The sequence below is a fragment of the Castor canadensis genome, chromosome 16 (genome assembly GCF_047511655.1).
Source record: "Castor canadensis chromosome 16, mCasCan1.hap1v2, whole genome shotgun sequence".
NCBI classification, from domain to species: Eukaryota; Metazoa; Chordata; class Mammalia; order Rodentia; family Castoridae; genus Castor; species Castor canadensis.
In genome coordinates, this window is record NC_133401.1 from 73,876,142 (window position 1) to 73,904,129 (window position 27,988).

The 27,988-nt window shown below is 46.7% G+C and overlaps 1 protein-coding gene across 3 annotated transcripts in view; it reads left to right on the forward strand.

Moving 5' to 3' along the window:
• Nucleotides 1-27,988, forward strand: part of Cyfip2 (cytoplasmic FMR1 interacting protein 2) — a 120,012-nt gene that overhangs the window by 27,144 nt on the left and 64,880 nt on the right. For all 3 annotated transcript variants that reach the window (XM_074057639.1, XM_020168155.2, XM_074057640.1), the window contains exons 5-13: nt 1,576-1,677; nt 4,973-5,154; nt 6,786-6,882; nt 8,001-8,129; nt 10,640-10,744; nt 12,876-12,967; nt 14,748-14,865; nt 18,335-18,454; nt 18,988-19,113. In XM_074057639.1, coding sequence (XP_073913740.1) covers nt 1,576-1,677; nt 4,973-5,154; nt 6,786-6,882; nt 8,001-8,129; nt 10,640-10,744; nt 12,876-12,967; nt 14,748-14,865; nt 18,335-18,454; nt 18,988-19,113 — 1,071 coding nt within the window. The remainder of the gene's footprint in view (nt 1-1,575; nt 1,678-4,972; nt 5,155-6,785; nt 6,883-8,000; nt 8,130-10,639; nt 10,745-12,875; nt 12,968-14,747; nt 14,866-18,334; nt 18,455-18,987; nt 19,114-27,988) is intronic.

Consider the following 27,988-nt stretch of genomic DNA (forward strand, 5'->3'; position numbering starts at 1 on the left):
GGCATTCAGAGAGCATAAGACTGATAACAGGGACTCCAGGATGTTTTGCCCATTGCAGCGCATACATGGTATTTTATTTCAAAAGCCGTGTATGCTAACCATCCAACGGTCAAGCCACTGCAGAAGCACATAAAGCGGAAATGAGATCTCCTCACTCCTCCACCCAAACCCACCTCCACCACAGGATGATCACCTGCACGCTGTGCCACAGTTTTTTCTGGACCTTTTTCCTGGTTTGAACAGTATTTTGTAAGTTACTATCATTTACAAAAGCAGGTTCTTTTCTTTTTTTTTTTTTTATATCCTACCTCTTGCTATTTTCATTTAATTTTTTATTGCTGATTTTTTCATTTTAAACATACAGATGTTTTTATTGTCATCATTGACATTGTCATATAATTAATGGGTCCCGTTGCAACAAAATTAAAAGGCCACAAGTGTAGAATATAAGCAGAAACGATTCTTACCCCTTCCTTCTAATCCTTGGCCTCAGGTAACAACTATTAACAGTTTCTTTTGCACACTTTCAGATTTCTAAGCCTGTATTATGTATGAGCACACACAGACTTTGGCTTAACACAATGGGATCGAGCTGGAAGGCTCAGTGGTAGAGTGGTTGCCAACCATGGCCAAGGTCATGGTTCCAAGGCCCTGGGTTCCATCCCCTGGACTGCAAACAAAATAAAGGGGATGGCAGAATCAAATTAGGTTTACTGTTGTGTGACCTTTTTCACCTGTCAGTGATGGTGGCCATCTCTTCCTCTAATTCACATAAACCCATCTCCTTCCTTTCAACGATTCGTAACAGTATTGCAAAGTTGTATCACTTTATCCATGGCTGATGGGTAGTCAGCTGATGGTGCCATTTGGAGAATTTCTAAACTACTAGAATGATTGTCCTTGTGGCCCATGCCTGTAATCCCAGCAGTGAGGGTGAGGCAGGCAGGAGGATCCTGAGTTCTAGGCCAGCCGGGGCTACATAGTGAGACTCTGTCTCAAAAAAGAGGATTGTCCTGTGCTTGCCTTTTGTCCTTGCACACCCTCAGAGCCAGCTGGCCTGTTGACAGTCGTGGCATGCGTTGTGAGAAGGTTTGCCGTGTGATTCTGACATGCACACTGGCTGATGACCCTGGGCAGGGAAAACAGCTCTCTCGATGGCACATCTTACATAACAGTGGCCAACATTGGGCTGGACCTGCTGGATCCAACATTGGATGTCACAGTTACATCCAGAACGAGGACAACACATTTCTCTGTGTCAGGCTCCACTGGAACAGGGATGGGGAAAAGGCTGAAGTGGGGACACCTTGCAGATCTGCATGGATTTGTATAGTTCATAGCCAGAGCACAGAACGGAGAGCCAGATTCTTGGGACCAGCTTTCTGCAGTGTCTGTGAGGAGTGCTTCAGTTCCTTACCAGATGGGTCAGACAGGGGCTACCACAGCTCCTCTCCCCACGGCGACCATATCAGTTATCATCCACAAGAGAGTAAACGGACCATATTCACAAGACAACAGATGTGAGCCAGGACTGCAGGGAAAGCCAGGATTATGAACCCACATCCCCACCCACAGGTGAAATGCAACGAGCAGCCCAACCGAGTGGAGATCTATGAGAAGACGGTGGAGGTGCTGGAGCCAGAGGTCACCAAGCTCATGAAATTCATGTATTTCCAGGTGAGCGCACCAGGCAGGCGGGGCAGGGTGGGGGTGCTAGAGGATCTGAGAAGACCTCCACTTCTGGACCCTGGGGCTTGAGCTTCTGGGCTGTGTTATTTATACATCCAGCAAATATTTTTTTGAGCACCACCTGTATACTCCTCAGTAAGCAACACAGGCAGGTGCCCCCACTCCCATAAGCTCATCCTAGTGAGCCTAGAGTGTGTCTTGGGCACAGAGAGAGACTGAGTGTAAAAAAGTACACGGTAGTTTTGAGGGCATAACAAATGCCACGAATAAAGTTTAAAACAGTTCTGAGGTGTCTGTGTGTGGGTGCCACTTCTGAGATGGTCTCTTGGGAGATGGCTGTATACCAAGACCTGAATAGTGACAGAGGTGGACATTGGTGGTCAGCAGGAGAAAGGACTGTAGGAGAAGGTTCTGCAGGACCAGGCTCCTGAGGCCTTGGATGCATTCAAGAAATAGAAGTGAGGATGTCTGCAGAGCTGTGAAAATGAGGTGCAACTGGAGAAAACAGTGGGGACCCCATTGGAGAGGGCACTGTGGACCAGGAGCTTCTGCCCAGTGCGATGGGAAGTCACTGGAGGTTCTTAATGCTGTGTTCTGATTTGAGATTTTGTGACAACACTTGGTTATATGGGAAATGGGTAGAGGTAGGGGCAGAGAGTTTCGGAGGGGAGCAGGGTGGGTAGCAGCAGAGAGTTTGGGTAGGGAGATCCAGTTGGGAACTCTCAAAAGACCATCATTTAAAGGAGGAGAGGCACAGAGGGGCCAGGAGCTTCCATGAATAGGGCTGCAAGCTGGCTGGATAGCAGGGGAAGCCCCATGCAAGCAGGGTGGTTACTATGGTCATGCAGAAGCTGCCAAGGTGACATGTCCCACGTGTGACATGCTCAGCTATGGGGCCAAGCTTCATGCACAGACTCCAACACAGGCCAGCATCTGCTCTGCTCCCAGCACAGCACCAGCACTGGGGACAGGGGTTGTGACTATCCAGGGAAAGTGCCAGGTGAGGTGCACAGCCCTGGGTGAGTGCTGCCAGGTCCAACCCCCAGCTCTGAGCGAGTGTTACTTTGCCTCTCTGACACCTTCAGATTTCTCACCTGGGGAATAAGGCCTGCCCCGACAGTCCTCAAATATATGAAGTGTGTTTGAAAAGAGCCCAGCAGAGCCCGGGTGCACACTTCATGGCTGATGTTATTGGCATCATGGTCCTGTCTTTCTGGAGCCTAAAATCTCCTTAGGAAGCAGATCCAAGAGAGAAGAACCATCCAGAAAATGATGGCTGCTACTCAGAGGGCCTCTGACCAGAGTGAGGATCTGGGATAAGTCAGAACTCTGCTGCCTAGCACTACAGCCACTAGCCACATGTGACTGTTGACTGCAAAGTGAAAATGTCACAAGGCACAGTTCAAGTGCTCAGTAGCCACTGTGGCTATCTCAGTGGGCAGTGCTGGCACTGGGTCCTGGCAGTCTGATTGGATTTAGAAGGAGGGAGGCTGGCCTGGGCTGGTCTTGGAAGGAGAAGATGATCGGCTGGTAGGAACCAAAGGCACATGGTCACATGGGATCGCTCTTTCCTTTTCCTTCCTATCCCCCCCCCCCCCTCTTTCTCCTCCTCCTCCTCCTCCTTCTCTCTGGCTCACTCCCATCTTTTTTTTGGTTTTGAGAGCTTGTTTGGAGCTTCTAGCAGGGGAGCACAGCTACTCGTATACCCTCCTAGTTCATGGTCCTCCTTTATCAGGAGATAAAGACAGAGGGCACAACTTCAGGAGAGGCACACATGAAGCAGTGATGGAGGAAGGGGGCATGTGTCTAGCCAGCCAGCTCAGCTGAATCAACCCTGACAACCAGTGGGATGACGGATACCACAGCCCCATTACCCTCACACCCTTTCTTCTTGTTTTTGAACTGCTTTTTTTTGGTCTGGTAATTTCTAATTACCATCCCATACAACTCACCCATTTAAGGTAAACAATCCAGTAGTTTTCAGTATATTCAGTCAATTTTAGGCCATCTTCACTCCTCACAGAAACTCATGTAGCCATCTCCTGACAGTACCCCCCACGGGCCTAGGCAACACTAATCTACATGAGGCATTTACAGATGTGCGTGTTCTGGACCCTTCATATAATGGCGTGGTGCAATCAGTGGATGGCCTGTTGGGTCTGGCTTCTTTTGGTTAGCATAACGTTTTTAAGGGCCATTCGTGTTACAGGCTGGGATAGAATTTCACGACTGCATACTGTTTCATTGATGGGCTCACCACGTTTTCGTGATCCATTCACAAGCTGATACACATTGGGTTGTAATGAGCACACTGCCACATGTCTCTAGGAGTTTTTGTGGATCTGGGTTTTCATTTCTTTTGGCTAACAGCTCCACCTTAAATGCACAAACCTTTTAACTATTCTCTCATCTGCATCTTTGCCTCTTACAGTATGTCCTCACTTCAGTAGCCACTGTGGCCTTTTCAAAACAACAGTTTGGAGCATGCCGTCTCCTGCTTCAGAGCCCCCTGTCTGGCTCTCCGCAGTTCATACTGTGACAGTTTCACAAAGGCCTCCAAGTGCCTGTGGCCCCAATCCCCTCTTGCCTTGTCTCCGCTCTTTCCTGGCACTAACTCCAACTCAAGCACCTGGCTTCTTCCTGTCACTCAGATCTGCCTCAGGGCCTTTGCACTGGCTGCTCACTTCCCTTAGTTGTTCTTCTCTTTCAGGTTCTTTTCCTAAGTCATTTCTTGATGGTTTGTCTGATCTTTCTGGATGTGCAGCTCCTCTGAGTCTTTCCTACCCCAGCCCTTCATCTCCTCCATACCATGTTTGCTGTTCTGATGGAGAGAACTTGTTTGATCTCCTGTCTTCTCTCATTATAATAGAAGCTTTCTTAAGAGTAATTTGTTATCGTTTATCCCTAGTTTGTCCCCCAGCCCAGTGCCTGGCCTACAATAAACACTTTCTTGATGAGTGATCCTCTTTGTCTCTGTCTGGTGCCTGACACTGTCCTAGATGCCGGGGACACAAAAATGAAGGAGACATAATGCTACACTGCAAGTGTGTGTGTGTTGAATGAATGCACTGGTCTAACTCACTTCTGGGCAAGCTCCAGGTGCCCCTCAAAATCAGCTTTGGGATTAGAGGCTTATCTGCCAAAGACCACCTGGCAGATTGGCCCATCTCCAAATGCCCCAGCCCCGATGAGGGCCCCAGGGGACCCTGGACCTGCCCCCAGCGGTCAGCGCAGTGAGCCTCCTGGGCTGCCCGGTCCTCACCCGCTGCCCCTCTGCCTCCAGCGCAAGGCCATCGAGCGGTTCTGCAGTGAGGTGAAGCGGCTGTGCCATGCCGAGCGCAGGAAAGACTTTGTCTCCGAGGCCTACCTCCTGACGCTGGGCAAATTCATCAACATGTTCGCCGTGTTGGACGAGCTGAAGAACATGAAGTGCAGTGTGAAGAACGACCACTCTGCCTACAAGAGGTCAGGCACCGTCCCCACCCCTCTTCCCCCATCTGACTCTCTCCTGGGCCCCTGGGCCCCTGGGCCCCTGGGCAGGGGGAGGGAGAGAGGCCAGAGCCCCTCAAGCAGGCTCGTTCTCTGGTACCAAACTGACCACTCCTAGTCGATGTGGTTTGAGCAGCGAGGGAGCCTGTAAGATAACCCTGCAAATGGTTACACGAGTCCCTTTTCACAAGAACCGGAAAGCCATTCAAAGTGCTTATGTCAGGGAGGGAAGGAATTGCTCATAGAACTGAAAAAACCAGGCATGCCTGCATCCTGTGCCCTGGTTAGGCTGATCCTACCACCTTTGCCCTTGACTGCCCTCTCCTTGGGCTCCCTTTCTCAGGCTCCTGCCCTGGGGTGGCCTCCAGCAGCTGCACAACTTCCTATCAGCCAGCAGAGCCCACCCCAGCTCTTAAGGAACCAAAGGATGTTCCTCTGTCCCAAAGTTTTTACAGGAGTCTTAGGGAGGATTGACTCAGCCTGGGTCATGTGCTGAGCCCTCGTCAGTCACTGTGGTGGTTGGGGGGCTCTGAGTGAACAGTGCTTACTCTTAGAGCCAGGAGTCAGCTTAGAAGAAAGGACAGAGACTGGCATCGGGGTCATTCTCCAGAAGTCAGGACACAGCCACCCCAAAGAAGGGAAGAGCAGTTAAAAGCAGCAGACTACTCTAGTTAGTTGAGGCTCAGATGAGCTCCTGGGTATCTGAATATACCTCTAGAAGGATTTTGGATCTCTGATAAAGAAGGTACCCTGTCCTTGACCACGTCTTCCTTAGAAAAAAGCAGGGAGCAGCTGATTGTTATAATGTTATTTTTCTGGGTAAACGGTGAAACCAGGGATGCCCAGCAGGTGGAGCCCATCTCAAAACCAACCCAGAAATGGCAGCTTGACAAAGATGTCACAGATGGCCACAATATAACATCCTCCCCCAGTGCTCCCCAGTTATGGCCATAGTTGATATCCATGCTAACCATCAGGATCCCGAGCCAGGCAGGAGCAATGTCTCTGTTCTCGCAGGTCACTGTGACATGGGCTGTACCCTGTCGGGTTAGGCTGGGACATCCCAGAAGTTGTGGGTTTCTCCATTCGAGACCAGCTTGTGTTCCCTGTGCCTGTCCTCCCTCGATCTATCATCTTGTTAGGTTAGAGAGACTTTTGTGTTTTCCACGTATTGCTTTGCTTTAGAATGTTGAGGTCTACCTACAAAGAACAGAACACACAAAAACGCAGAGTCCTGCCTGCAATTCTCCTCTGTGACTCACTGTGCAACTCACTGGAAGTCACTGTTAGGCCCAAGGGCACACATCCCACTCCCTGCCATACCAACTCCTGCCTGCTCCATGGGCTGCCTGGAACTTTCTGGGATTTCAGAGGTTTTTGGAGCATTCTTTTGATTTCATGTAACCTATCCCAAGGTGTAAACAGCTCCAAAGAAATGCCTCCAGAACACACTCTGTTTTGACCTGAGTCACCTGTGATGTTCAGAGCTCCCTAACCTCAGGGGACCTTGTCTCCTTGTGCTGGTTGGAGTCAGAGGCCAGCCAGTGTGGGTTAGGCTGGTAGAGCCTGGTCCTTCATTTCTGTATCACCTGCTCTCTGTGTTTCAGGGCAGCCCAATTCCTGAGGAAGATGGCGGACCCCCAGTCCATCCAGGAGTCACAGAACCTTTCCATGTTCCTAGCCAACCACAACAGGATCACCCAGGTAGGGGCAGACTCCCTGTTAGTCCCTCCTGGCATCTCAGGGAAATGGTCCAGCCTCTGAGATCGGTGGGCTACAAGCTCAAGGAGATGAGCTCAGAGTACATCGTCTGTCTCCTGTGACCTTCACAAGAGTGAAATAAAGCTGCAGCCTGTGGCCTACGTCCCAACCACAAGTGGCCCTCCCACTCTCAGGTTTGGTCCTTTGCAAGCCTCTAGCCTAGCACCAGCATGGTCACTAGCATGTGACCCGTTGTGACACCTCAGGCACACCTTATGCCTCAGTTTCCTCATCTATAAAATGGCTCTGTCATTTTGAGGATGTTAGACTCCATCTCATAAAGGAGATGCTGAGTCGAAGCCCTCAGCACGCAGAGCCTGGCCAGCGCCAAGGTCGTATGAAGACTCAGCTGTGACCACTGCTGCCAGGGAATATCCACTCATTGTCCCTCTCCTGTTTTGCCCAGCACAACTTGGTCCACCTCACTCTCTGTAGTTCATTCTAAATGGGCACCAGAAGGAGTGACAGCAGGACGCAGGCCAACAGGGACGGGAACCTGCACCTCTCAGAGGTTCTCAGGTTCAGATCCCAAGGCCAGGGGAGGGCAGGGAGCTTCCTGCTGTGGTCAGTGCAGAAGGCTGCCTGGTGTCTGTCCCTGGAGACTCAGCCCCTGCTGTTGGTAGAGCTCCAGCAGTGTCCTCCACTGGGCGCTGCCGGGTCATGGCAGGAGGGAGACAGCTAGTCTGAGGGGACGCCACAGATGGATCCAACCCCCCACAGCTGAAGTCTGCAGCCTATTGCCATAAAGCTAAGCTGTCTTTTAGCTCAGCCAGGAACACGCGGTCTACCCTAAGAATCAGCGGGGATCAGCCTGCAGGGCTCCAAGGGCTGAGATCCCTGCTATGGGATCTCACAAGGGCTCTGACTGGCCCATGACTATAGTGACATTGAGGGGCAGAGTCAGGCACAGGCTGGCATGCAGGTTGCCCTCCTCTGGGGCTGTCAGTGTTCTCTGGGCCGTCAGTGGGGCCCTGTGCTCAGTCACCGCTGCCCAGCTGTGGGCCCTAGGTGCGTGCAGAAGGACACATGTTCTGGCCTGACCAGAGCACGGTGCTGTGCAGTGTCTCCACCAGCAACTGGAGGTGATCCCAGGCTACGAGGAGCTGCTGGCTGACATTGTCAACATCTGTGTGGATTACTACGAGAACAAGATGTACCTGACTCCGAGCGAAAAGCACATGCTCCTCAAGGTAAAACTTCTGCCACACACCACAGCTGAGCTGGCCTCCTACCTCCTCCTTCCTGAAAATCATTTTTAAATAACCTGTCTGTGTTTCTATGTTACTGCACATAGTGGTTTGTAACCCCTCCTTTCCTGTCATATGCTATGCCATACACACCTTGAAGGTGTCAATAGGCATATTTCTGTAATGTCATTTTTAATGGCTGGTGAATATTCGATTGTATGGGGATGTCATTATTTCACTCATTCCCCTGTGGCTGGATATTTATTTGCTGAACTGCATTAAAAACTCTTATAGCACAACCCCTGAGCACATCAGACTAAACTTCCTGGAAAAAAGAAATTGCCAACTCAAAGGGAAGGCAGACTCTTGAGGGCTTTGCTGTATTTTGTCAGTGGTCACAATTGTTTCATGAGAGTACAAGTTTCATGCTGAAGTTATAAGATCGTATTTATTGTCATGGAAAATGCGAGATACACAGAAAAGCAAAAGGAAAAAAACAAAACTAAATCTCTCACAGTCTGCCCACCCAGAGATAACACTGAGCGTTTATTCTGTGCTTATTATATGTTTTCAAAATTCATAATAAACAAGCATGTATAATTTTTCCCATGTCATTAAAGGTATTTAGAATATTACGCACCTGTTAAATAATTATAGATGAGGCTTTGTTTCTTTACCTGCTATTCTGTCATTGGCTGCTTGGGTCATTTCTAACTTCTCTCCCACAGCTAAACCCCTGAAACAAACAACATCATCCAGATTCTTTATACACAGTCCTGAGCCTCCCTTTTAATTCTTTCCTCCCTACAACCCCAACTCTCAAAAGTTTTTCCTTTTGTCCTCCTCTCTTTCCTTGTCACTCTTACTACTTTAAGAATCCCTTACTGGGTTGAAATTTTTATATTTACACTTCCAGCCCCTTAAGTTTGTAGAGTGGATTAGTCTGTTTCTGTGACCATAATGGAATACCTGAGGCAAAATACTTTATAAAGAAAAGAGGCTTATTTAGCCCACTGTTTTGGAAGTTAGAAGTGCAAGCAGCATGGTGCAGGCCCCAGCAATAGCCCTCTTGGCTGTATCATGTCACAGTGGGAGTGTGTGTGTGTGTGTTTGTGTGTTCTCTACTCTCCTTATGAAGCCACCCAGATTCAACCATGGGACTCCATCATAATGGCCTAAACTAATGACTTTCCAAAGGCTCCACCTCTAAACGCCACATTGGGCTCAAGTTTGCACCCTCTTAATTCCAATTTCTTATGACTTCAGGGATTAACCACCTTCATGAGTTCCAGAGGACAAACTATATTCAAACCGTAGCACAGGGCACTTGTGGCGTTGTGACTTGCTCACTCTGGTTTCCTCTGGGCCATCAGGAACCCAAAGAAATTACCCCAAGATCAGCTGTCTGTCCTCCCCAGTGCTGCTGGGTGGCTACTCTAGCCATGCTTGGGCTTGCTACCTCCACAAGCCGGGTTACTAACTTCCCATCCACCAAGCCTACCTGCTGTCACCCTTTTCAATCTCTCCACACCCTAACTTCCCAGCCTGCTTCATTCTGAATTCTCCACCCTTTTCCATCTGGCCTCCATCAGTTTTACTGTTTCGGGTCCCTGTACCTTATGTTAGTGGAGTCAGATGCCACTGGGGGGCGCCACCCACCCTCCACAGAAGGGCCTGTCCCTGGTCCTGCACAACTAAATGTTCCCAAATCAAGCAGGAAGCAACCTTCACAGTCTTCTTATCTGTTCCTTTAAGTGTCTGGTTAGAAACAGGCACAGTGAGAAGTGACTTTCCCATTTCCCCAAAGCTGGCCACACCCTTCAGCTGTACACTTAACAAAAGGAGTAAAACCAGCCAGATTTGTAAATGGACTGAAATACCAAGAATGACTCACTTCAGGGCCTCTCTAGGCAGAGATTTGCTCTTAAAATAAAGGTGTCAGTGGCTCCCCAGGAACCTTTCTATGCTATTTCCTTGGAGAGAGCGCTGGGGACTTTTACATCCACTCACGCTGGTGATGCTCATATGCCTGTGTTATTCTGCACCCCAAGGATACATGGTCCTGTCTCTTCCAGACCCATGTGTACACATTTGGTCCACAGATCCTGGGTGAGGTCCCCTTCAGACACCATCTCTGAACCTTCCCTGTGTGACTTTGGAGAGCTGTCTAGTCTCTGTGTCTTGGATTCCTCTTCTGTAGAGTAGACTCTTGCATAGAAGTTGACTCACGAGAGTGTGGTGAGAATGTTTATTATTAGCCAACGATACTCATGAAAGTCCTAAGCACAGACACTGGCCAAGGTAGTCAGGGCCCAAGAAATTGCTGCCAAAATATTATACTAAATCTCTGGTTGAAATTAGACCCGTGTTCCTGCCTTTATCTGAAGAGGTATAGGTTTTGTACTAGACTATGTACCTCTGTGGTGCATGTGCAACACACCTCACGGACCTGTGTTTTTGGTGACTGCCCTCATGGGTGTACAGTTTCTGTGCTCTGCCTCTTCTTTTTCTAGGTGATGGGCTTTGGTCTCTACCTGATGGATGGGAACGTCAGTAACATTTACAAACTGGATGCCAAGAAGAGAATCAACCTTAGCAAAATCGATAAGTTCTTTAAGGTCAGCACCTGGGGCTGGAGTTGGGCAAGGGGCTGGGCTTACCACAGCCAAGATCTCCTTTGGAGAAAGGAAGGAAATTAGCCAGAAAACTGTGGGGATTGTTAATTGCACAGGAGATCTGAAGACCCCAAGAGGAGTGGGAGACTAGGGTGGCAGGGCCCCCAGCTACTACTGGTACAGAAAGTTACATTGCCCCATGAAAACCACACACTGTTCCCATGCTCAGAGCTCAGCTGGGACTCAGTAACGGAATCCTATAATTCTTTTGGCACACCCCTTTTCCTTTTCCTGATATTCCTTGTCACCTAAAGAAAGAGGTGCATCCTAGAACACAGTGCCTGCTTCAGTTTTCAGTGTGAACCAGAGCTCACAGTAAGAGGAGGAGTAAAGGCTGGATTTAAAATAAATCCACATTTACAAGATCCCAGCTTCTCTCTGGCCCCCTCAGAGTGCCCCATCCTGAGCAGAACACCTCATCACCATCCATCCTATGCTCAGCCCACTCTAGCACCTCCCATAGCTGGTCCTCTGGCCCACGTCTTTAAAGATAAAAATTTGTAGTTTAATCCTTTGAGGTGTTCGCAAGGGGATATCATACTTCAGAATTAAGTTGGCATTCTTAGTTTATTCTAACATTGGTATGAACCCGAAGACTCAGACACAGAGTACCAGTTCAGTGTTAACAGTGAAACCCCTGGATGGGTGTGGCGTGGAGGCTCAGCCTGCTCCCCAAGGTGAAGGGGAACATAAGTGAGTGACTGGGAGGAGCCTTGGGGCTGGGCTTGGTTTCTTTTCAAGCCAGACTTTTACTTTCCTCTGAACCTACTCCAGATGAAAACAGGGCTGGTCTTGGGAGACTCTTGGGAAGCCTGCCGTAGGTCAGCCCTCCGCACAGGTGCCCAGGGCTTCAGCTGGCTCAGCCTCTAAGGAACTGGATGGCTTTGGGAGAAGCACTAACCTCGCTGGAGCTGAGCCCCCAGCCTGAAGGTTACGAGTATGAGGGTGTCCACTCGAGGGGGTGCCCTCAGCATTCGGGAGGATTCCATAGCTGTGTCAGAGCCCTAGGTTTTAACCCCAGCTCCTGACTTCCACCTGGTGTGACCGCGTGACAAATCACCGATCTGCCTGTGTGTCAGCATCTTCATCTCTGAAATGACAGGGGTAGTAGCACTGACTTCACAGCACTGCTGTGTGGATTAGGATACTGATTTTAAAGTGCTTGGCACAGTAGCTGGTGCCTGAGGCTGGCCGCCTAGTCCTCTGCCTTATCACCTGGCTCTGTGACCTTGACCAGGTGGCTTTGCCTCCCCTTCCCTGGCCCTGGGCTAATATGTATTTAGGGCAGGATTGCTAACAGGCACTCTTCTACTTTAGCCACACCTCCAGCCCTTTTTTGCTTTAGTTTTTTTTTGTTGTTGTTGTTCTTTTTAAATTTTTTTTCATTGTTGTGCTGGGGGTACATTGTGGCATTTACAAAAATTCTTAAAATACGTCAAATATGTCAGAGTTGAATTCACCCCCTCCATCATTCTCCTTTATCTCCCCTCCCCCCATTCCTGAATGCTTTAGTTATTTTTCTAGTAGTGTCTCAGCGTTTGCTCAGGGCCAGCCTCGGACCACGATCCTCCTATTTATGCCTCCCATGTAACTGGGCTCACAGGCATGGTCCACCACACCCAGCTTTTGTGTTGAGATGGGGTCTTACTAATTTTTTTTGCCTGGGCTGGTCTCAAACCATAATTCTTCCTATTTCTACCTCCTGAGTAGCTGAGATTACAGGTATGAGCCACCATACCCAGCTTTGCTCTGGCCTTTTTTGGGAGCTGTCTGTACTGGGAGGCTGGCCACTGGTCCTCTGCTTTGTCCTTTCTACTGACTCTGAGACCTTGGACAAGTTGCTTTGCCACTCTGGGCTCAGCTTCCTGGAATATACAGTTGGCTGGAGTAGGAGAGGACCTATGCAGTGGCTGAGGCTCTTCTGGGTTCCAGGGTCCCCTGGTAGCAGCATCAGAAACAGAATGAGGTGCTGCCTCCAGGTGACATGGAAGTCCACCACCCTGCTGGCTGGTGCAGGCAGCCCAGGCCCCTCCTGCAGGTCGCATCTCACATGCTGTGTTTGCTTCCTTTTCAGCAGCTGCAAGTGGTGCCCCTTTTCGGCGACATGCAGATAGAGCTGGCCAGATACATTAAGACCAGTACTCACTATGAAGAGAACAAGTCCAAGTGAGTGCCTGCCGTAATGTCTCTCGGCTCCCGCAAGAATGCCCAGCCTGGGCAGGGGGCCGAGGGGCCACTTCAGCCCTTCCCCCCTCCCCAGAGCCCTGGGCAGGTGCATTCCAGCAGGACAATGGCACCACAGCGGGGTGCTGGAGGGTGCTCTGAGCACTTTTGCATCCCTTTTGTTGCCAGGCTCAAAAGGGCTCAGAGCATAGTCATGCCTCTTTTCCCCTCTCAGTGGTGACAGAGTCCCCTTAGTGGGACAGCAGGAATCCTCCTTCCCTGAGAAGTGGGGAGGAGCAGCCGGCCCTCAGGGGTCAGCTGGAGAGATGGTGGCATTCATCACCCTGATTCTCTGTTCAGGGTTTGTGGCCAGCTGGTAAGTACGTGGTTCATTGTGTGGCTTGGATGGTTCCAAGTGAAGTGGGTGGATAGTGTTCCCTTAGGTCATCTTATAAACCGTGGTTAAAGGAATCTGTGCTGAGGTCTGGGGTTTGAGGGACCTCTGACTCCAGCCTTGGCCACTCTCATCTCAGAGGCCATCTTGGGGGTCCCTCTGTGTGCACCTGGGGCAGAGCAGAGTGAACATGGCCCTCCTATGCAAGGAGGAGTAGCCCCACTTTGGTCCATGATGGGAGTTGGGTGTCTTTAAAAGATGCTGGGAGAAGGTGGGTCCTTGTCTGTACCACCTGAAGCCCTGCAGCTATGTCTGGAGGAAGGCAGAGCCAGTGGCTCCATCTTGCTGGCCACCTTGTGGGAGCAAGGTGTTTTTGTGGATAAAACATGGGGTCAAGAAACTGGAGCCCATTCCTCACTTTTCCCATGCATCGCAACCCAGCAACCTGCACCTGGTTGAGGCAGAGGCTGGCATATGGCCAGGTGGGGACTCAGAGGTTTGTGTAAGTGTCTCGTCCCTGCAGAAGTGGCTTACAAGGAGAAAGCAAAGTCCAAGCATGAAGGCAACCACACTCAGTGTTCTATGGGAGCCACCCAGGGCTCCTTGTGAGATAATAAACTCTCTCTTAGTCCTTTCTGAGCTCACACTTAGCTGGCTGTAGGTCACCAGCACCGGACAGTAGAAGAGGGGGAGAGCAAGGGCCTTCATCCATTCCTTTACTGGCTAGTTCAGGATGGTTTTCATAGTGACATCTTTCTAAAAGGCCAAGGAGAGGAGGTAGAAGAGGACAGAGAGTGGGGGTGGGAAGAGGGAGGAAGAGAGAGAAGCAGGGAGGAAGGAGGAGCCAGCCCTGCCTCTGAAAGTGATCGTGGCTTCTCTACCATGGGATTTGTCCGTGTTGCCAGGCCACCGTTGGAGAAGAGGTGCAAGCAAATTTAGGTTTCCTGGGTCCTGGCCAAATGTCCCCTCTAGAACTGGCCCTTTCTCTTAGCAGTCTCCATGCTCCTGGAGTCAGTAGGTGGGTTTGGGGAGATGGCCCACTTGCTTTTTCTTTGCTCCAGTTCCAGCCTTTTGTATCTCTAGAGAGGCTGTGAGCCCTGCCCCAACGCCAGCCCCCTGTGTCACTGGTTGTTGTGGACTAGGCATCCGGAAAGGCCTGTGGTTGGATCTTAGAGGAGGAGGAAGGACTGCCTCACTCCATCTGCCGTCCTTTCATCACTGCCGTACTAAGTAGTTTCTGGGGCTAAGGTGGCCAGGATACCTTTCGGTTCCACCCGGGACAGCCGGCCCCATTGGCTGAGGACAAGGAGCAGCCAGTGAGTGAAAGGGGCCCATCCCACCCGGGTGCCTAGGCCAGGGACCCGCTCCAAGCCTGTGGTTTTCCATCAGGTGGACGTGCACACAGAGCAGCATCAGCCCCCAGTACAACATCTGCGAGCAGATGGTTCAGATCCGGGATGACCACATCCGCTTCATCTCCGAGCTTGCTCGCTACAGCAACAGTGAGGTGAGCTGTGGCTGGTGGGGCGCAGGCCACATGGGTCCCGGGACAGGAGGGGTAAGAGTGGTGGGAAGAAGCACACGCCAGAGGCAGGAGTGTGGAATTACGGAGAGCATGGATAGTGGAGCCAGACAAGACTGGGGTTAATGCTGGTTCTATCATTGCCCTTCACGAGTTATTCAACAATGCAATGCCTAAGCTTCTTCTTCCGCAAAACGGCTGGAATCCCCAATCCTGGGAAGGGGCTGGGGGAGGGGTAATGGACAAAGGATGGTTTGTGGGTAGATGCGTACAATCAGTAGGAGAAATGACTTCAAATGTTCCATCACACAGCAGGGTAACTGTGGTCAACAACAATTAAGTATTTCAGTGTAGCTAGTAGAAAAAGTTTCAAATGTCCCTGTGTAAGTCAGACTTTTGGGAGGAAGCATTTATTTTACTCATGGTTTCTGGGGATTCAGTCCAAGGTCAGCTGGATCCATTGCTTTGGGCCTGCTGTGAGGCAGAATATCTTGGCAGGAGGGCATGGCAGAGAGGAGTTTCTCACCTCATGGTGGCTAGGGAGTGACAGAAACAACAGGAAGAAATAACAAGATAGACCCTTCAAAGCCATGGCCCCCACACAACAACCTTTACTTCCTCCAATCAGGTCCCACCCTCAAATTTTGAATCCATCAATGGATTAAACCATTCATTATGTAAGAGTCCTCATGACCTGATTGTCTCTGGAAACTTCTTCACAGCCATACCTACAGGGATGCTTTACTAATCTCCTAGGCATCTCTCACTCCAAGTTGACAGATTCAAGATTACATCACAGTCCCCAACACAAAGAAACAAATGAATGTCCAAGGAGATAGCGGTGCCAGTTACCCTGATCATTACATATTGTATACCTATATCAAAAACTCACACTAACCGGCACTGGTGGCTCACACCTGTAATCCTAGCTGTTCAGGAGGCAGAGATCAGGAGGCTCAAAGCCAGCCTGGGGCAAATAGTTTGTAAGACCCTATCTCGAAAAAACCCTTCACAAAAAAGGGCTGGTGGAGTGGCTCAAGGTGTAGGCCCTGAGTTCAAGTCCCAGTACCAAAAAAAAAAAAAACCCTCACATTTTACCCCATAAATATGTACAACCATTATGTATCAGCTAAAAAGAAAAATACGTTTTTTAAAAAGTGGAGATGATAATAGTACCTTTCCTGAAAGATCCATCAAGAGACTAAAATTAGATGGTGCCTGGAACGTGCCGCATGCCTGGCGTTATAAGGGCTCTGACATCGTCAGTTCCACCTGTTCAGGATCCAGGTTCTGAACACTCATGCTCTTAACACCATTTAAATATTTTAAATCTACACAATAATAAATGTTTGTTGCAAAAATCATAAATGAAAATTAGCGACAGAAAAGAGCTATGAAATCTCTTGTAATCCCAATAAAGTTTCAGTGAATTCTTTCTGTTTTTGAAACCGCAGGAAAAATATAGATATGCAAAAGGAAGGAAATTAATCACATAAAATCCTTCTCTCCCAGAACCAAGTATGATTCACAGTTCGGTGTGTATGTCCTTCCAGGTCTCTTCCCTGGACACCTTCTAATAAATACATATGTTGTGTTGATGAACACCAGGCCATGGCAGGAGCTCTGACTACATTTGCCCACTGGCTCCACCATGTGGCCAGCAGCCATAGTGATCATTTTTTCCAAATTCCAACTCAGGAAAGGTCTCTGATCCTAGAGCAATGTATTTGAAGTGGGACAGTCTGACAAATGCAGGTGGTGTGGTCATGAAACTAGAGGCTGACATGCACAAAGTCAAACCCAAACCTTTAGCTTTCTTTACCAAATGTGCCAGTCAGCCGAGTGCAGGAATCGTTTATCTTGAGTGCTGCAGCTCCTTAATTCCTAGTTGAGTTTTAGTGTGCCCTGAGAATAAGTCTGAACAAAGATATTTTTTTTAATTACGGATGACCTCAGTCTCCATGGGGGATGGGTTCCAGGATCTCCTAAAAAGTCACAGATGCTCAAGTCCCCGGTACAAAATGGCACAGTATGTGCAGATGACCTGTGTGCTCACTGCTGTACACGTTAGATCACCTCTAGATCACCTGTAAGACCTAGCATAGTGTAACTGTTCCACAGATTGTTGTCTTACTGTATCATTTAGGAAGCGGTGATAAGAAAAAGTCTGCCTGTGTTCAGTACAAACGCGATTATATTTTATCCACTCTTGGTTGAGTCTATTGGATACAGAACCCTCAGACACAGAGGGGCAACTGAACACCCTTTACACATGGGTCCGTCTGGTCAGTTGTCACTATATGCCATAGCTCCATGTGATTAAAGTGTCATGGACTCTGAATTGGTGAATACGGAACATTGCTCCAGAGTGACATACAGAGTTGTTTCCATGAGCCTGTGGTCACAGTCATGGTATTTTCACCAACCAATGAATACATAATCTTTTTTTTAATCAGAGTTTCTGTTTGAAGACATCTTTTGTGACGTACATTGTTGATTCAGTGAAATGATCAGAGGGCCAAGAGCACTGTAACTTACACTGAAGGAAGCCTAAGCTTCCGTAAGATGCTTTCCCGTAGGTAGGAGAACACTATGCAGCACTTCAGCTCGTTGCTTGAGGCTATTTTTCATTATGAAATCACCAACAAAAAGCACAAAATGTGGCAGCATGACAGTGTGCAGTCTGCAAGAAGTTTGGACTCTTAACTTGCAGTATCTGAAACAAAACACAGAGTCATCTTGTCCAGCCACAGCTGGGAACACACACATGTCTGCTGATGACCAAGAAATCAGAATAAGTATTGATTGGGGGATTACAAATAGATTTTAGTGACCAGGTAAATTCACAAATACAGAACCCACCCATAATGAGGACAGCTGCATATGTACAAATGTTTGTACATACATGTTACATGCAAGTACACATATGTACATATATTTTATGGGTGGAATATTACACATACAGGTAGACTTTTCTAACCAGTGAGTCATAATAATAATAAATGCATTATGAAGTCAATTTGGTGATTTAGGATGAACATTTTATATGAAATAGAATAGAAAATCAGAATCCCACATATTAAGAGCACAATGGCTATGTGAAAATTGTTGTTGCTTGCATTTGAATATGCAAATGATATCTCCATGCAAGATGTGTACCTGATTCACTATTCAGCCAGTACTTCCCACCCACAGTCAAAAAGACTTGAAGGCCACCGCACTGCCAAACACCAGGGTGGTAATGCATGGGGCCCTGGAGTGGCCCCCCTGAATTGGACCTTTAATCACTTATAAGCCATGTGGTCTTCAGCAAGACCCTTGTCTGAGTCAATTCATCTGTCAGGGTGGTGCAATAATTATCCTTCCCTGTACAGTTCTTGGTGGGGGGGAAACCAGTAGAGTAACGTATAGTGCCAGGCATGTGGCTGGTATGTGTGATGATCCATGTCCCCAGGTGGTGACGGGCTCGGGGCTGGACAGCCAGAAGTCGGATGAGGAGTACCGAGAGCTGTTTGACCTGGCCCTGCGAGGCCTGCAGCTGTTATCCAAATGGAGCGCCCATGTCATGGAGGTGGTAGGTGTCCTTCCTTCACTTGGGGTCTGTCTGACCCTGCATCTCCCCAGCACTCTTTTGAACAGCTTTGTGCCACTGTACCCCAGACTGCTGCGCACTGTGGTTCTGGCCACATGTCAGTTTTGTCCTCTTAATTTCGCCTTCACCCATCCAAATCAATCTCTGTGAATCACGTACCATCCCACTACCCATTTGAAATGTAGGCTCATTGGGTTCTAGAACATTCACAGACTCGTATAACTGCAGTCAAATTGAGAATGTTCTCATTGCTTCAAAAGAAACCAAGTATTATCAGCCCTCCACCCCCCAGCTCTAAGCATTCTACTTCCTATCTCTATAGGTTTCCTTATCCTAAATCTTTCCTGTAATAGGATCACATATTATGTGGCTTTATTTCACGTGTTCGAGGCTCACCCATGTTGGAGCATGAATCAGTAGTACTTTGTCCCTTTTCATGGCTGTTATTATTTTACTGAATGGACACCCCACATGTGTCCCCCATTCGTCATCTGGATTTTCCCCACTCTCCCCAGTACTCTTGGAAGCTAGTTCACCCCACAGACAAGTTCTGCAACAAGGATTGCCCTGGCACAGCGGAAGAGTACGAGAGAGCCACACGCTATAACTACACCAGCGAGGAGAAGTTTGCCTTCGTGGAGGTGGGTGCCCACCCCTGCATCCCCACCACACCCTCAGACTGCTGCCCGCTGCAGTTCTTTCTGACCACCATGACAGCCTTGTGTTGTTAGTCCCCTTCTCCGTCCAAACCAATCTCTGTCACAAGCTGTCATTCAGGAGTGATTACAAGTTTATTTGGTTCTCAAAAACCCAAAGGAAAATGTTCACCCCAGTAGAAAAATAGGCCAAAAGAGGCCAATAAAAGGAATGAAAGAAAAGCAAGTGGCTGAAAGAGGAAACGTGCCCGGGGAGTTAGGTCATCAGAGGAGACATAATAACTGACGTGAGATGTGGTGTTTACCAATACAAAGAGCAAAGATTTGAAAGATGGCTGACACCTCTTGCATTTTGTGGGAAAGACGTTGTCTGATGTTTTGGGTGGCTGGTCTACATTTAATGGGCTTTCTACAATGGCACATCCATCCTGTATTTCATGTTTTTAAGGTTTACACCCTTTGGCTCTGAACTTGTTCTCTGGGAACATATCCCAGGATAATTAACCAACTGTATGGAGTCATATGCATATTATTTATAATACCAAAGTATGAGAAACAACTCAAGTGTCTTTCAATGTGGGACCAGGTAAATTAAAATATATAGTTATGTCACTGAATATTACATAGCCACTAAAAAGAATGTCCCTACATAAAAAGCTACGCATAGTATATTAAGTTTGTTTAAAAAAAAAACAGGTAAGGAAAAGCAATTCAAATGATTCCATGTATCCGAACTTTAATATACTTTGGTGTATTTGCTCAAAACTGAAGGTTATAAATATTTATATTTATATGTACCAAATGAATCGTAGTAATTTCATGAAGATTCTTATTTCCCACTTTATAACCTTTTTGAATTGTTAGACTGTGAGTGACAGCTACCTCTGTCATGAGCATTTGAATCATACAAGAAACTGGTCTAGAAGTCAGAGTCCAGGATCCTAGCCCATGCCTATCCTAAGCCTTGCTGAGCCTATGACCACTTCGTCTCTCTGAGCCTCTGCTTCTCTATCTGTAAAATCTTGGTCCCTCCCATCCCAGAGTTGAAGCTCAGTAACATAATTTCAAACAGGAGAAAACTTGAACTTGACCTTTTCCCCAGTGGCCCCCTGACCTCTTGGCTCTTTCATTGCTGACAGTCAGCCAGGAAGAAAGCTGTCCAGTCTCCATCACTACAAGAGGAAGTCATGCTCAAGCCTGTTAAAGTGAGGCTGCATACAACCTTGGAAAACTGTTGATGCACCTCTTAATAAAAGAATGCAGAACTAGGGACATAGCTCAGTGGTAGAGCGCTTGCCTAGCACACAGGAGGCCCTGGCCTGGATTTGATCCCCAGCACTACAAAAAACACATAAATGAGTGAATGAAAGCAATGCTCTGTGCTGTAGGTAATCTAGAACTGTCCCTTCAACACTACCTCTTCCTTTCCCTTCCACAGCCCATAATATCATCAAGACACAACCACAAATACCATTTTGCTGGTTCCTTCTAGTCCGTGTACAAATTAAGGTTGTATAATTTTTCTATGCAAATTAAGGTTGTATGATTTTTATCCCACTAGCAGATCATATTACATTTTTTAAAGGAAATTATTCTGTGTGCCATTTGACAATAAGACAAAAAACCCCATTCCACTCTGAGTTCCCAAATAGGAGTCACTTTGCAGCTTACTAAGCTGTTTCTTCTGACTTATCCCCATAGATCTGAGTAATATGCCTAGGAGACTGTTTCTTGTTTTTGTCAATTTATAACATTTTCCATTGATTTCCTCTTTGGATCATCTCCACCCTCCCACCCCCCCCCCCCCAACACATCCAGTTCCCATCTTCCTGTAGTGCTGATCTCATAGATTTTGGTAAAACCAATAGTCACTTTATGCTGTTATGACCAACTAACTTACTGGAATTTACATGGTCTGGTATGAATACATTTATTTTCTTGTACAACTTTTATTTTTCCTAGTGTTAACACTAGGAAAAAGCCTTATGCTTTTGTTTTTGCTTTTCTCCTATGAACCTACCAAAAAGGCAACTTCAAGCATATCAAAAAACTCCTTATGAGTTTAACGAATTTTACTTTTCTCTGTATCTTGGAGCAATTCCTCCTGAAGTCCTCTTCTTGTCAGTCCTCACTGGTTTGTCCCCAAATCTACTGCCTGGCTACTGACATTGGATGTCGTTCATCATCTTGCATTCCCCTTTACCTCTCTCCTGGGCTGAGTCTCAGGTTGCCCTCTGTCTTTTTACTGATGGAGGCATATTGGAGAAATACATCCTCTAAATTTTTTTCCCACATTTTCAAAGGTATTATTTTGTGGTCATCTAGCCTCTAGTGTTGCTATTGAAACATCAAATTTTATTCTATTCCTTGGTTCCCTGGGGTTTTTTTCCCCCTCTGTAGAATTTTTATTTATTTATTTATTTATTTGGTGGAAATGTAGAATCTTTTTTTTTTTTTTTTGTGGAACAAGGCTTAGCACTTGCAAAGTAGGTGCTATACAGTGTGAGCCACACCTCGAGCCTGTTTTGTTCTGGTTATTTTGGAGATGGGTCTCACATTGAGATCTTCCCCATCTAGGTTTCTCAGGTAGCTAAGATTACAGGCATGAGTCACTGACGCCTGGCTCCCTTCTATAGAATTTTTTAATACCCGCTTCATTGAAATATCGTTCACATACCTTAGAATTCATCCTTTTAATGTGTACATAGCAATCATTTTTGGTCTATTCCTAGAGTTGCACAACAATTACCTTTGTCTAATTTTAAAACATTTTGTCACCCTCAAAAGAACCCCGTACCCTTAGCAGTGACTTCCCATTCCTGTCTGCCCAGCGAACACTTATCTGCTTTCTCTCCACGTATGTCCTCCTGCCGTAGAGATTTTGTGTAAATGGAATCATACAATATGTGATCCTTTGTGACTGATTTCTTTGACTTAACACATGTGCTTGTCAGACCCTTTGTCACTGTGACAAATTCCTGAGAGAAAAGGTTTCAAAGGAGGAAAGCTTTGTTTTGGGTCTTGGTTTTGGAGGTTTCAGTCCGAGGCCGGCTGTATTGTTGCTTTGCACTGAGGTGAGACAGAACATCAGGGACACAGGAGCACATGGCAGAGGCAGCCCACCTCATGACAACCTGAAAGCAGAAAAAGACAGGAGAGAGCTGGCCTTCCAGTGACCCTACTTCCTGCAACCAGGCCCCACCTTCCAATAATACCAGTCATGATGCTAGTGACCCATCAAGGGATCAATATAAGTCAGAGCGCTTATGACCCAGACACCTCTCAGTGATTGATTCTTCTAGCAGGGGACCAAGCCTTCAACACTTGAGCCCTTGGGGACACTTCACATCCAAACCACAGAAAATGCTGTTTTCAAAGATTGTCTGTGCTGCCGCAGGTCCACAGTCAATTTCCTTATAGTTGGATAGCCTTCCACTTTTTGGTTGCACCACATTTCTTTATATTCTCAGCAATTGATGAACATTCAGGTGGTTTCGGCTTTTTGGTTATGACCAGTAATAGCGATGTGAACATCTGTGATCGAGGTTTTGTGCGACACAGGTTTTGCTCTCCCTTAGCCCTGTACCTAGGAGAGAGTTGCTGGGTCATGGGATGACGCCGCATTTAAAATTGTGGTGGACTGCCAGATCATCGTCCAGGGAGGCCGCCTCACTGGGCAGTTCTGTGAGCCGGGTCTGAGGGCTGCACCGCCCACGCGTCCGCACTCCTAATTGTCTTCTATTTTAGATAGCCTAGAGGGTGTGACATGCCATCTCACTGGGGTTTTGATTTACATAGTCCTAATAACTGTTGATATTGAGTGCTCATTGGCCATCTTCTTGTTTTCCTCGGAGAAATGTTTATTCACATCTTTTGCCTGTTTTTAAATTGGGTTGTCCTTTTATTGTTGAGTCGTAAGAGTTTCTATATGTTCTAGCTATAAGACCTTATATGATACATAATTTGCTAAAGTGTTCTCCCATTCTACAGGTTATCTTTTCCCTTCATACATGGGATCTCTGGAAGCACAAAGGTTTTGATTTTGTTGAGGTCTAAAAGTACAGTTTGTTTTTTTCTTTTGTCACTTATGCTTTTGGTACCTAACAAAGGGACCATTGCCTAAACCAACGTCACAAAGATTTATTCCTGTGTTTGCTTTTGTGTGTGGGCGGGGAGGGGGGTGGGGAACTGGGCTTCATGCTTGCAAAGCAAGTGCTTGTCTGCTTGAGCCACACCTCTAGTCCATTGTGCTTGAGTTATTTTGCAGATGGGGGGGGTCTCTCAAACTACTTGCTTAGGCTGACCTTGAACCACGATCCGCCTGCTCTCAGCCTCCCAAGTAGCTAGGATTACTCCCAAGTAGCCACCAGCACCTGGCCTGTGTTTGCATCAGAGAGTTTCAATTTTTTCATTTAATTTTTGGACCCATTTTGAGTTATTTGTTATATGATGTAAGGTGGGCTCCAACTTCATTCTTTTGCATGTGGCTATCCAGATATCCCTAAACCATTTGTTGGAAAGGATTCTTTCTCCTTTGAATTGTCTTGGTACCCTTGACAATATATGCTTTACCATAGAGGTGAGAGTTGTTTCAGGCTTTCCATTCTCTTCCATTGATCTATACATCAGTCCTTATGCCCATCCCATGCTGTTTTGAACACTATCGTTTTGTAGAAAGTTTTGAAATCAGGCAATGTGAGTCTTCCAACTTTATTTTCCTTCTTCTCCTCTCTTCATCTCTGCTTTCTGAAATTTCACTGTAAGACATCTTGATGAAGCCTTCTATGTTCGTTATTTTGCATACTAAATAGGCCATTTCAATGTGGAGGCAGGTGTCTTTTAGGACTGAGAAATGTCCTTGAATTTTTAATTTGCAAGTCCCTCCTATTTCCTTTCTTGTCTCTTTCTGGGTTTACTATTCATCAGATGTTGGGCATGCAGGATTTAATCTCTAATTTTCATCCTTCCTGTACCTCACTTATTTGTGGTTGCTTTATATATCTGACTTTCCCTCTATTAGGATTTTAAATTTGGGCTCTTACATGTTTAATGGCCCAAAGGACCATGTCAGTCTTCATGTGTCCCATTTATAGCACCCTGGTTTTGTGTCATAAATAGCATTGTTCCATGAAGCTACTATAGTTTTTGTAATTAGCTTTAATGAGGTATAATTTATGTTCCATAAACCACATTCATTTAAAGTGTATAATTCAAAGTTTTGAAAGTTGTATACAGTTTTTTTTGTTTTGTTTTTTCCTTTTTTTACAGGTACTGGGGTTTGAACTCAGGGCTTTGCACTTGCTAGACAGGAACTCTACTCCTTGAGCCACACCTCCAGCCTTTTGTGTTCTGGTTATCTTGGAGATGGAGGTCTTGCTTTTCACCCAGGCTGGCCTGGACCACAGTCCTCCTATTTTATGCTTCCTGTCATCACTGGGATGACACATCTCCACACCCAGGTTTATTCTGTTGAGATAGAGTCTTTCAAACTTTTGCCCAAACTGACCTGGAATTATGATTCTCTTGATCACAGCCTCCACGTAGCTTGGGATGACCAGTGTGCTATCATGCCCAGCTATTGGCTGAAATGGGGTCTCACAAACATTTTGCCTCTCAAACCATGATCCTTCCAAGTAGATAAGATTAGAGGTGGGAGTCACATAACTAAGCTAGAAGTTGTATACATACTTTTCTCCCCATTTTTATAAGGATGTATTCGTTGTACAGGGGGAGATTCATTGTGATAATTCTGCATAGCCTTATACATTGGTTAGATTGCTTCCACCATCTCCCCTGCCCCCCTGCAAACCTCTCCCAACCTTCTTAAAGCAATTGCAAGAGGTTTCATCACCGTATTTCATATATGTATGTGAACCCATCAACCATATTCCCTCTCCTTCATCCTTTTCATTCCCCCTCCCCCTCCCGCTAGCCTCCCCACCCACACACACTGTGCCTATTTTACAGTCCTGTCTTTCGTTATTAATTCCAAAGTCAGTGTTCAAAGGAGTTTCTCGAAGTCATACACACTTTTGAAGCCACAAGATAATGGCTATCTTCCTTACAGATCTTAAACCACTTTGTGATTCATCCCTCCCTCCATCCCTGGTCCCAGGCAGCCACACTGCTGCTCTCTGCCACCATAGATGTGTTTCCATTTCCTTGATCATTATGTGAGCGAAGGCAACCACTACACTGGAGTTGGTGGTTGGCTTCTTTCACTCTGAATAGGCTTGAGATTCCACCACGTTGTTTTGTGTATCAATAATTTATTCTTTTACAAATTATTCTACAGTATGTTTATTCAGTGGTTGATAATCATTGGATCATTTCCAGTTTTTTACTAATATGAACAAAATTGCTTTAAGTATTTTACTCTAAGTCTATGTGGGCATAAGGTTTTATTTTTATCAGAATGGTCACATTGTAGGTATATGTTTAACTTTTTTTTTGCAGTACTGGGGTTTGAACTCAGATCTCTTTTGTTTTTCTCCAGGGCTGGCCTCAGCCCACAATCCTACCTATGCTTCCTGCATGGCTGGGACTATAGGTGTACTCCCCCTGTCCAGCTTGTGTGTTGAGAATGGAGTCTTGCTAACTTTTTGCCCAGATTGGCCTAGAACCACAATCTTCCCAGCCTCCACCGCTGAGCAGCTAGGATTATAAGTATGAGCCACTGTGCCTGGCCCTTTATTTTAGCTTTATAAGATTCTATGAAACAGTGATAGCAAGTGGAGGTACCATTCTTATGTTACCACCAACCCTGCGTAAGGGTTTTGTTGGTCCACCCCTCACAGCTCTTGGCATCGTCAATCTTACTCATTTTAGCCATTCTAATACATATGTAGCAGAATCTTGCTGAGGTTCTGATCTTCATTCTCTGAAGACTAAAAATATGGAGTATCTTTTCATGTGCTTTTTTGGCCATTCAATATCTTCCTTTGTAAAGTGTTTGACTCTTTTGCCCATTTTTAAAAATTGAATTTCTGCCTTCTTGTTACTGAACTGTGAGAGTTCTATCCATGTTCTAGACAGCAGAACTTTCTCTAATCAGTGACTTTATCTGTCTTTGTTTCCTTAAGGATGTCTTTTGAAGAGCAACAGTTTTTAATTTTGATAAAGTCCAGGTTACTGTGTTTATTAATTTGTAGTTTGTGAGCATTGTGTTCCAAGTAATCTTTGTATAGCCGGAAGATGCAAAGACTGTCCCTCGATTACAGCACCCCTGCACACTTTGGAGTTATTCTGAAACCTTTTCATTTTCAAATCCTTCCTTTGCCTCAGTGGTTTTTGTGTGTTTGTTTTTGGCAGTACTGGGGTTTGAACTCAGGACCTTGTACTTGCTAGACAGGTGCTCTGTCACTTGAGCCACTCCACCAACCCTTTTCTATGCTGGGTGTTTTTGAGATAGAGTTTCACAAACTATTTCGCCCTGAGCTGGGTTGGAACCACAATCCTGATCTCTGCCTCGTGAGTAGCAGATGGCACTGGCCATCGGTGTTTTGTAATTCCATCTCTAGCCAGGAGCCCAGATCCTTTTAGGATCTAACAGCCCTATTACACCTCTCTTGTTATTTCTGTGCATAAAAGCCTTTTGCCAGCAAAACTGTTCTACTATTTGGCTCCTTGACTCCTGAGCCCTGTCCTCAGTCTCCCCTATCTCTGAAGTGTTTCTGTTTTAGTTTTTGCTCCTTTAAGTTAGAGGGGAAAAAAGAGGCTTCGGGTCTAAGCTCCTCATTGGCTCCTTTGCAGCAAGTTTCCTCTCTGCCCAGGCGCTGGTCTGAGCCCTGGCCCTCCTAGGCTCCAACTGGTGCCAAAGGCCAAGCACTTGTCTGAGGGTGTAAGGAGTGTGACTGAGTGAAGGCTCACTCAGCACATCTCTCCCCTTTGAAATCTCTGCCACTCAGGACATTTCCACTGGAGGACCAGATGTGCAGGGTCATACCTATAATCCCAGCTACTTGGATGGAGACAGGAGGATCTCAGTCTGAGGCCAGCCCGAGGCAAAAAAGCAAGACCCTATCTGAAAAATAACTAAAGCAAAAAGGGCTGGCAGCTTGGCTCAAGTGGTAGATTACTTGCCTCACAAACATAAGATCCTGAGTTCAAATCCCAATACCAACAAAAACAAAAAGAAAGAAATTACCACTTGAGACTATTGGAGTCAAAGTGTCAGGTCTGTTCTTGGTAAAGCTGAACTGGAAATTATGCCTCCCTGTCAAGGCCACCAGACTTCTAGTTCCTCCTGTATCCCATCAGCTCACATCCCTTCCTCGAGATAGAAACAGTTAGGCAGGACTGTGAAGAAAGGGCTTCAGCCTATAGGCGGACAGACCCCAAAAGACAGAGCCACAATTCGGCCAGGCTACACTCACCACAAAAACCTGTCTCCTCAGCCAGATGCTGGTGTTCATGCCTATAATACCAGCTACTTAGGAGGCTGAAATCAGGAGAATTGTGCTTTGAGGCCAGCCTGGGCAAATAGTTCTTCAAAAATAACCACAGCAAATGGACTGGAGGTATAGCTAAAGCAGTAGAGTACCTTCTTTGCAAGCATGAAGCCTTAAATTCAAACCCTAGTCTCACTCACGCAACAACAACCGAAAAAATATAGATATATCCTGTCTCTACCTCTCTGAACAAATGAGGAAGTCCAGAGAGGAAGCAAATGGAGGGGCAGAGGCCTCCCCCAAGCAGCTTCAAGAGAAGTTTCTAGTTTATGAACTCAGGAAGCAATTAGCCAAATTACTTCCCAAGACAGAATTATAAAAATTCCTCAAAAATATTATGGAGCAAGAAGAAGAAGTGCCCCGACTCACCTGGTCTGCCGGGCACAGTACATAGAGGCCTCCAAATGCTG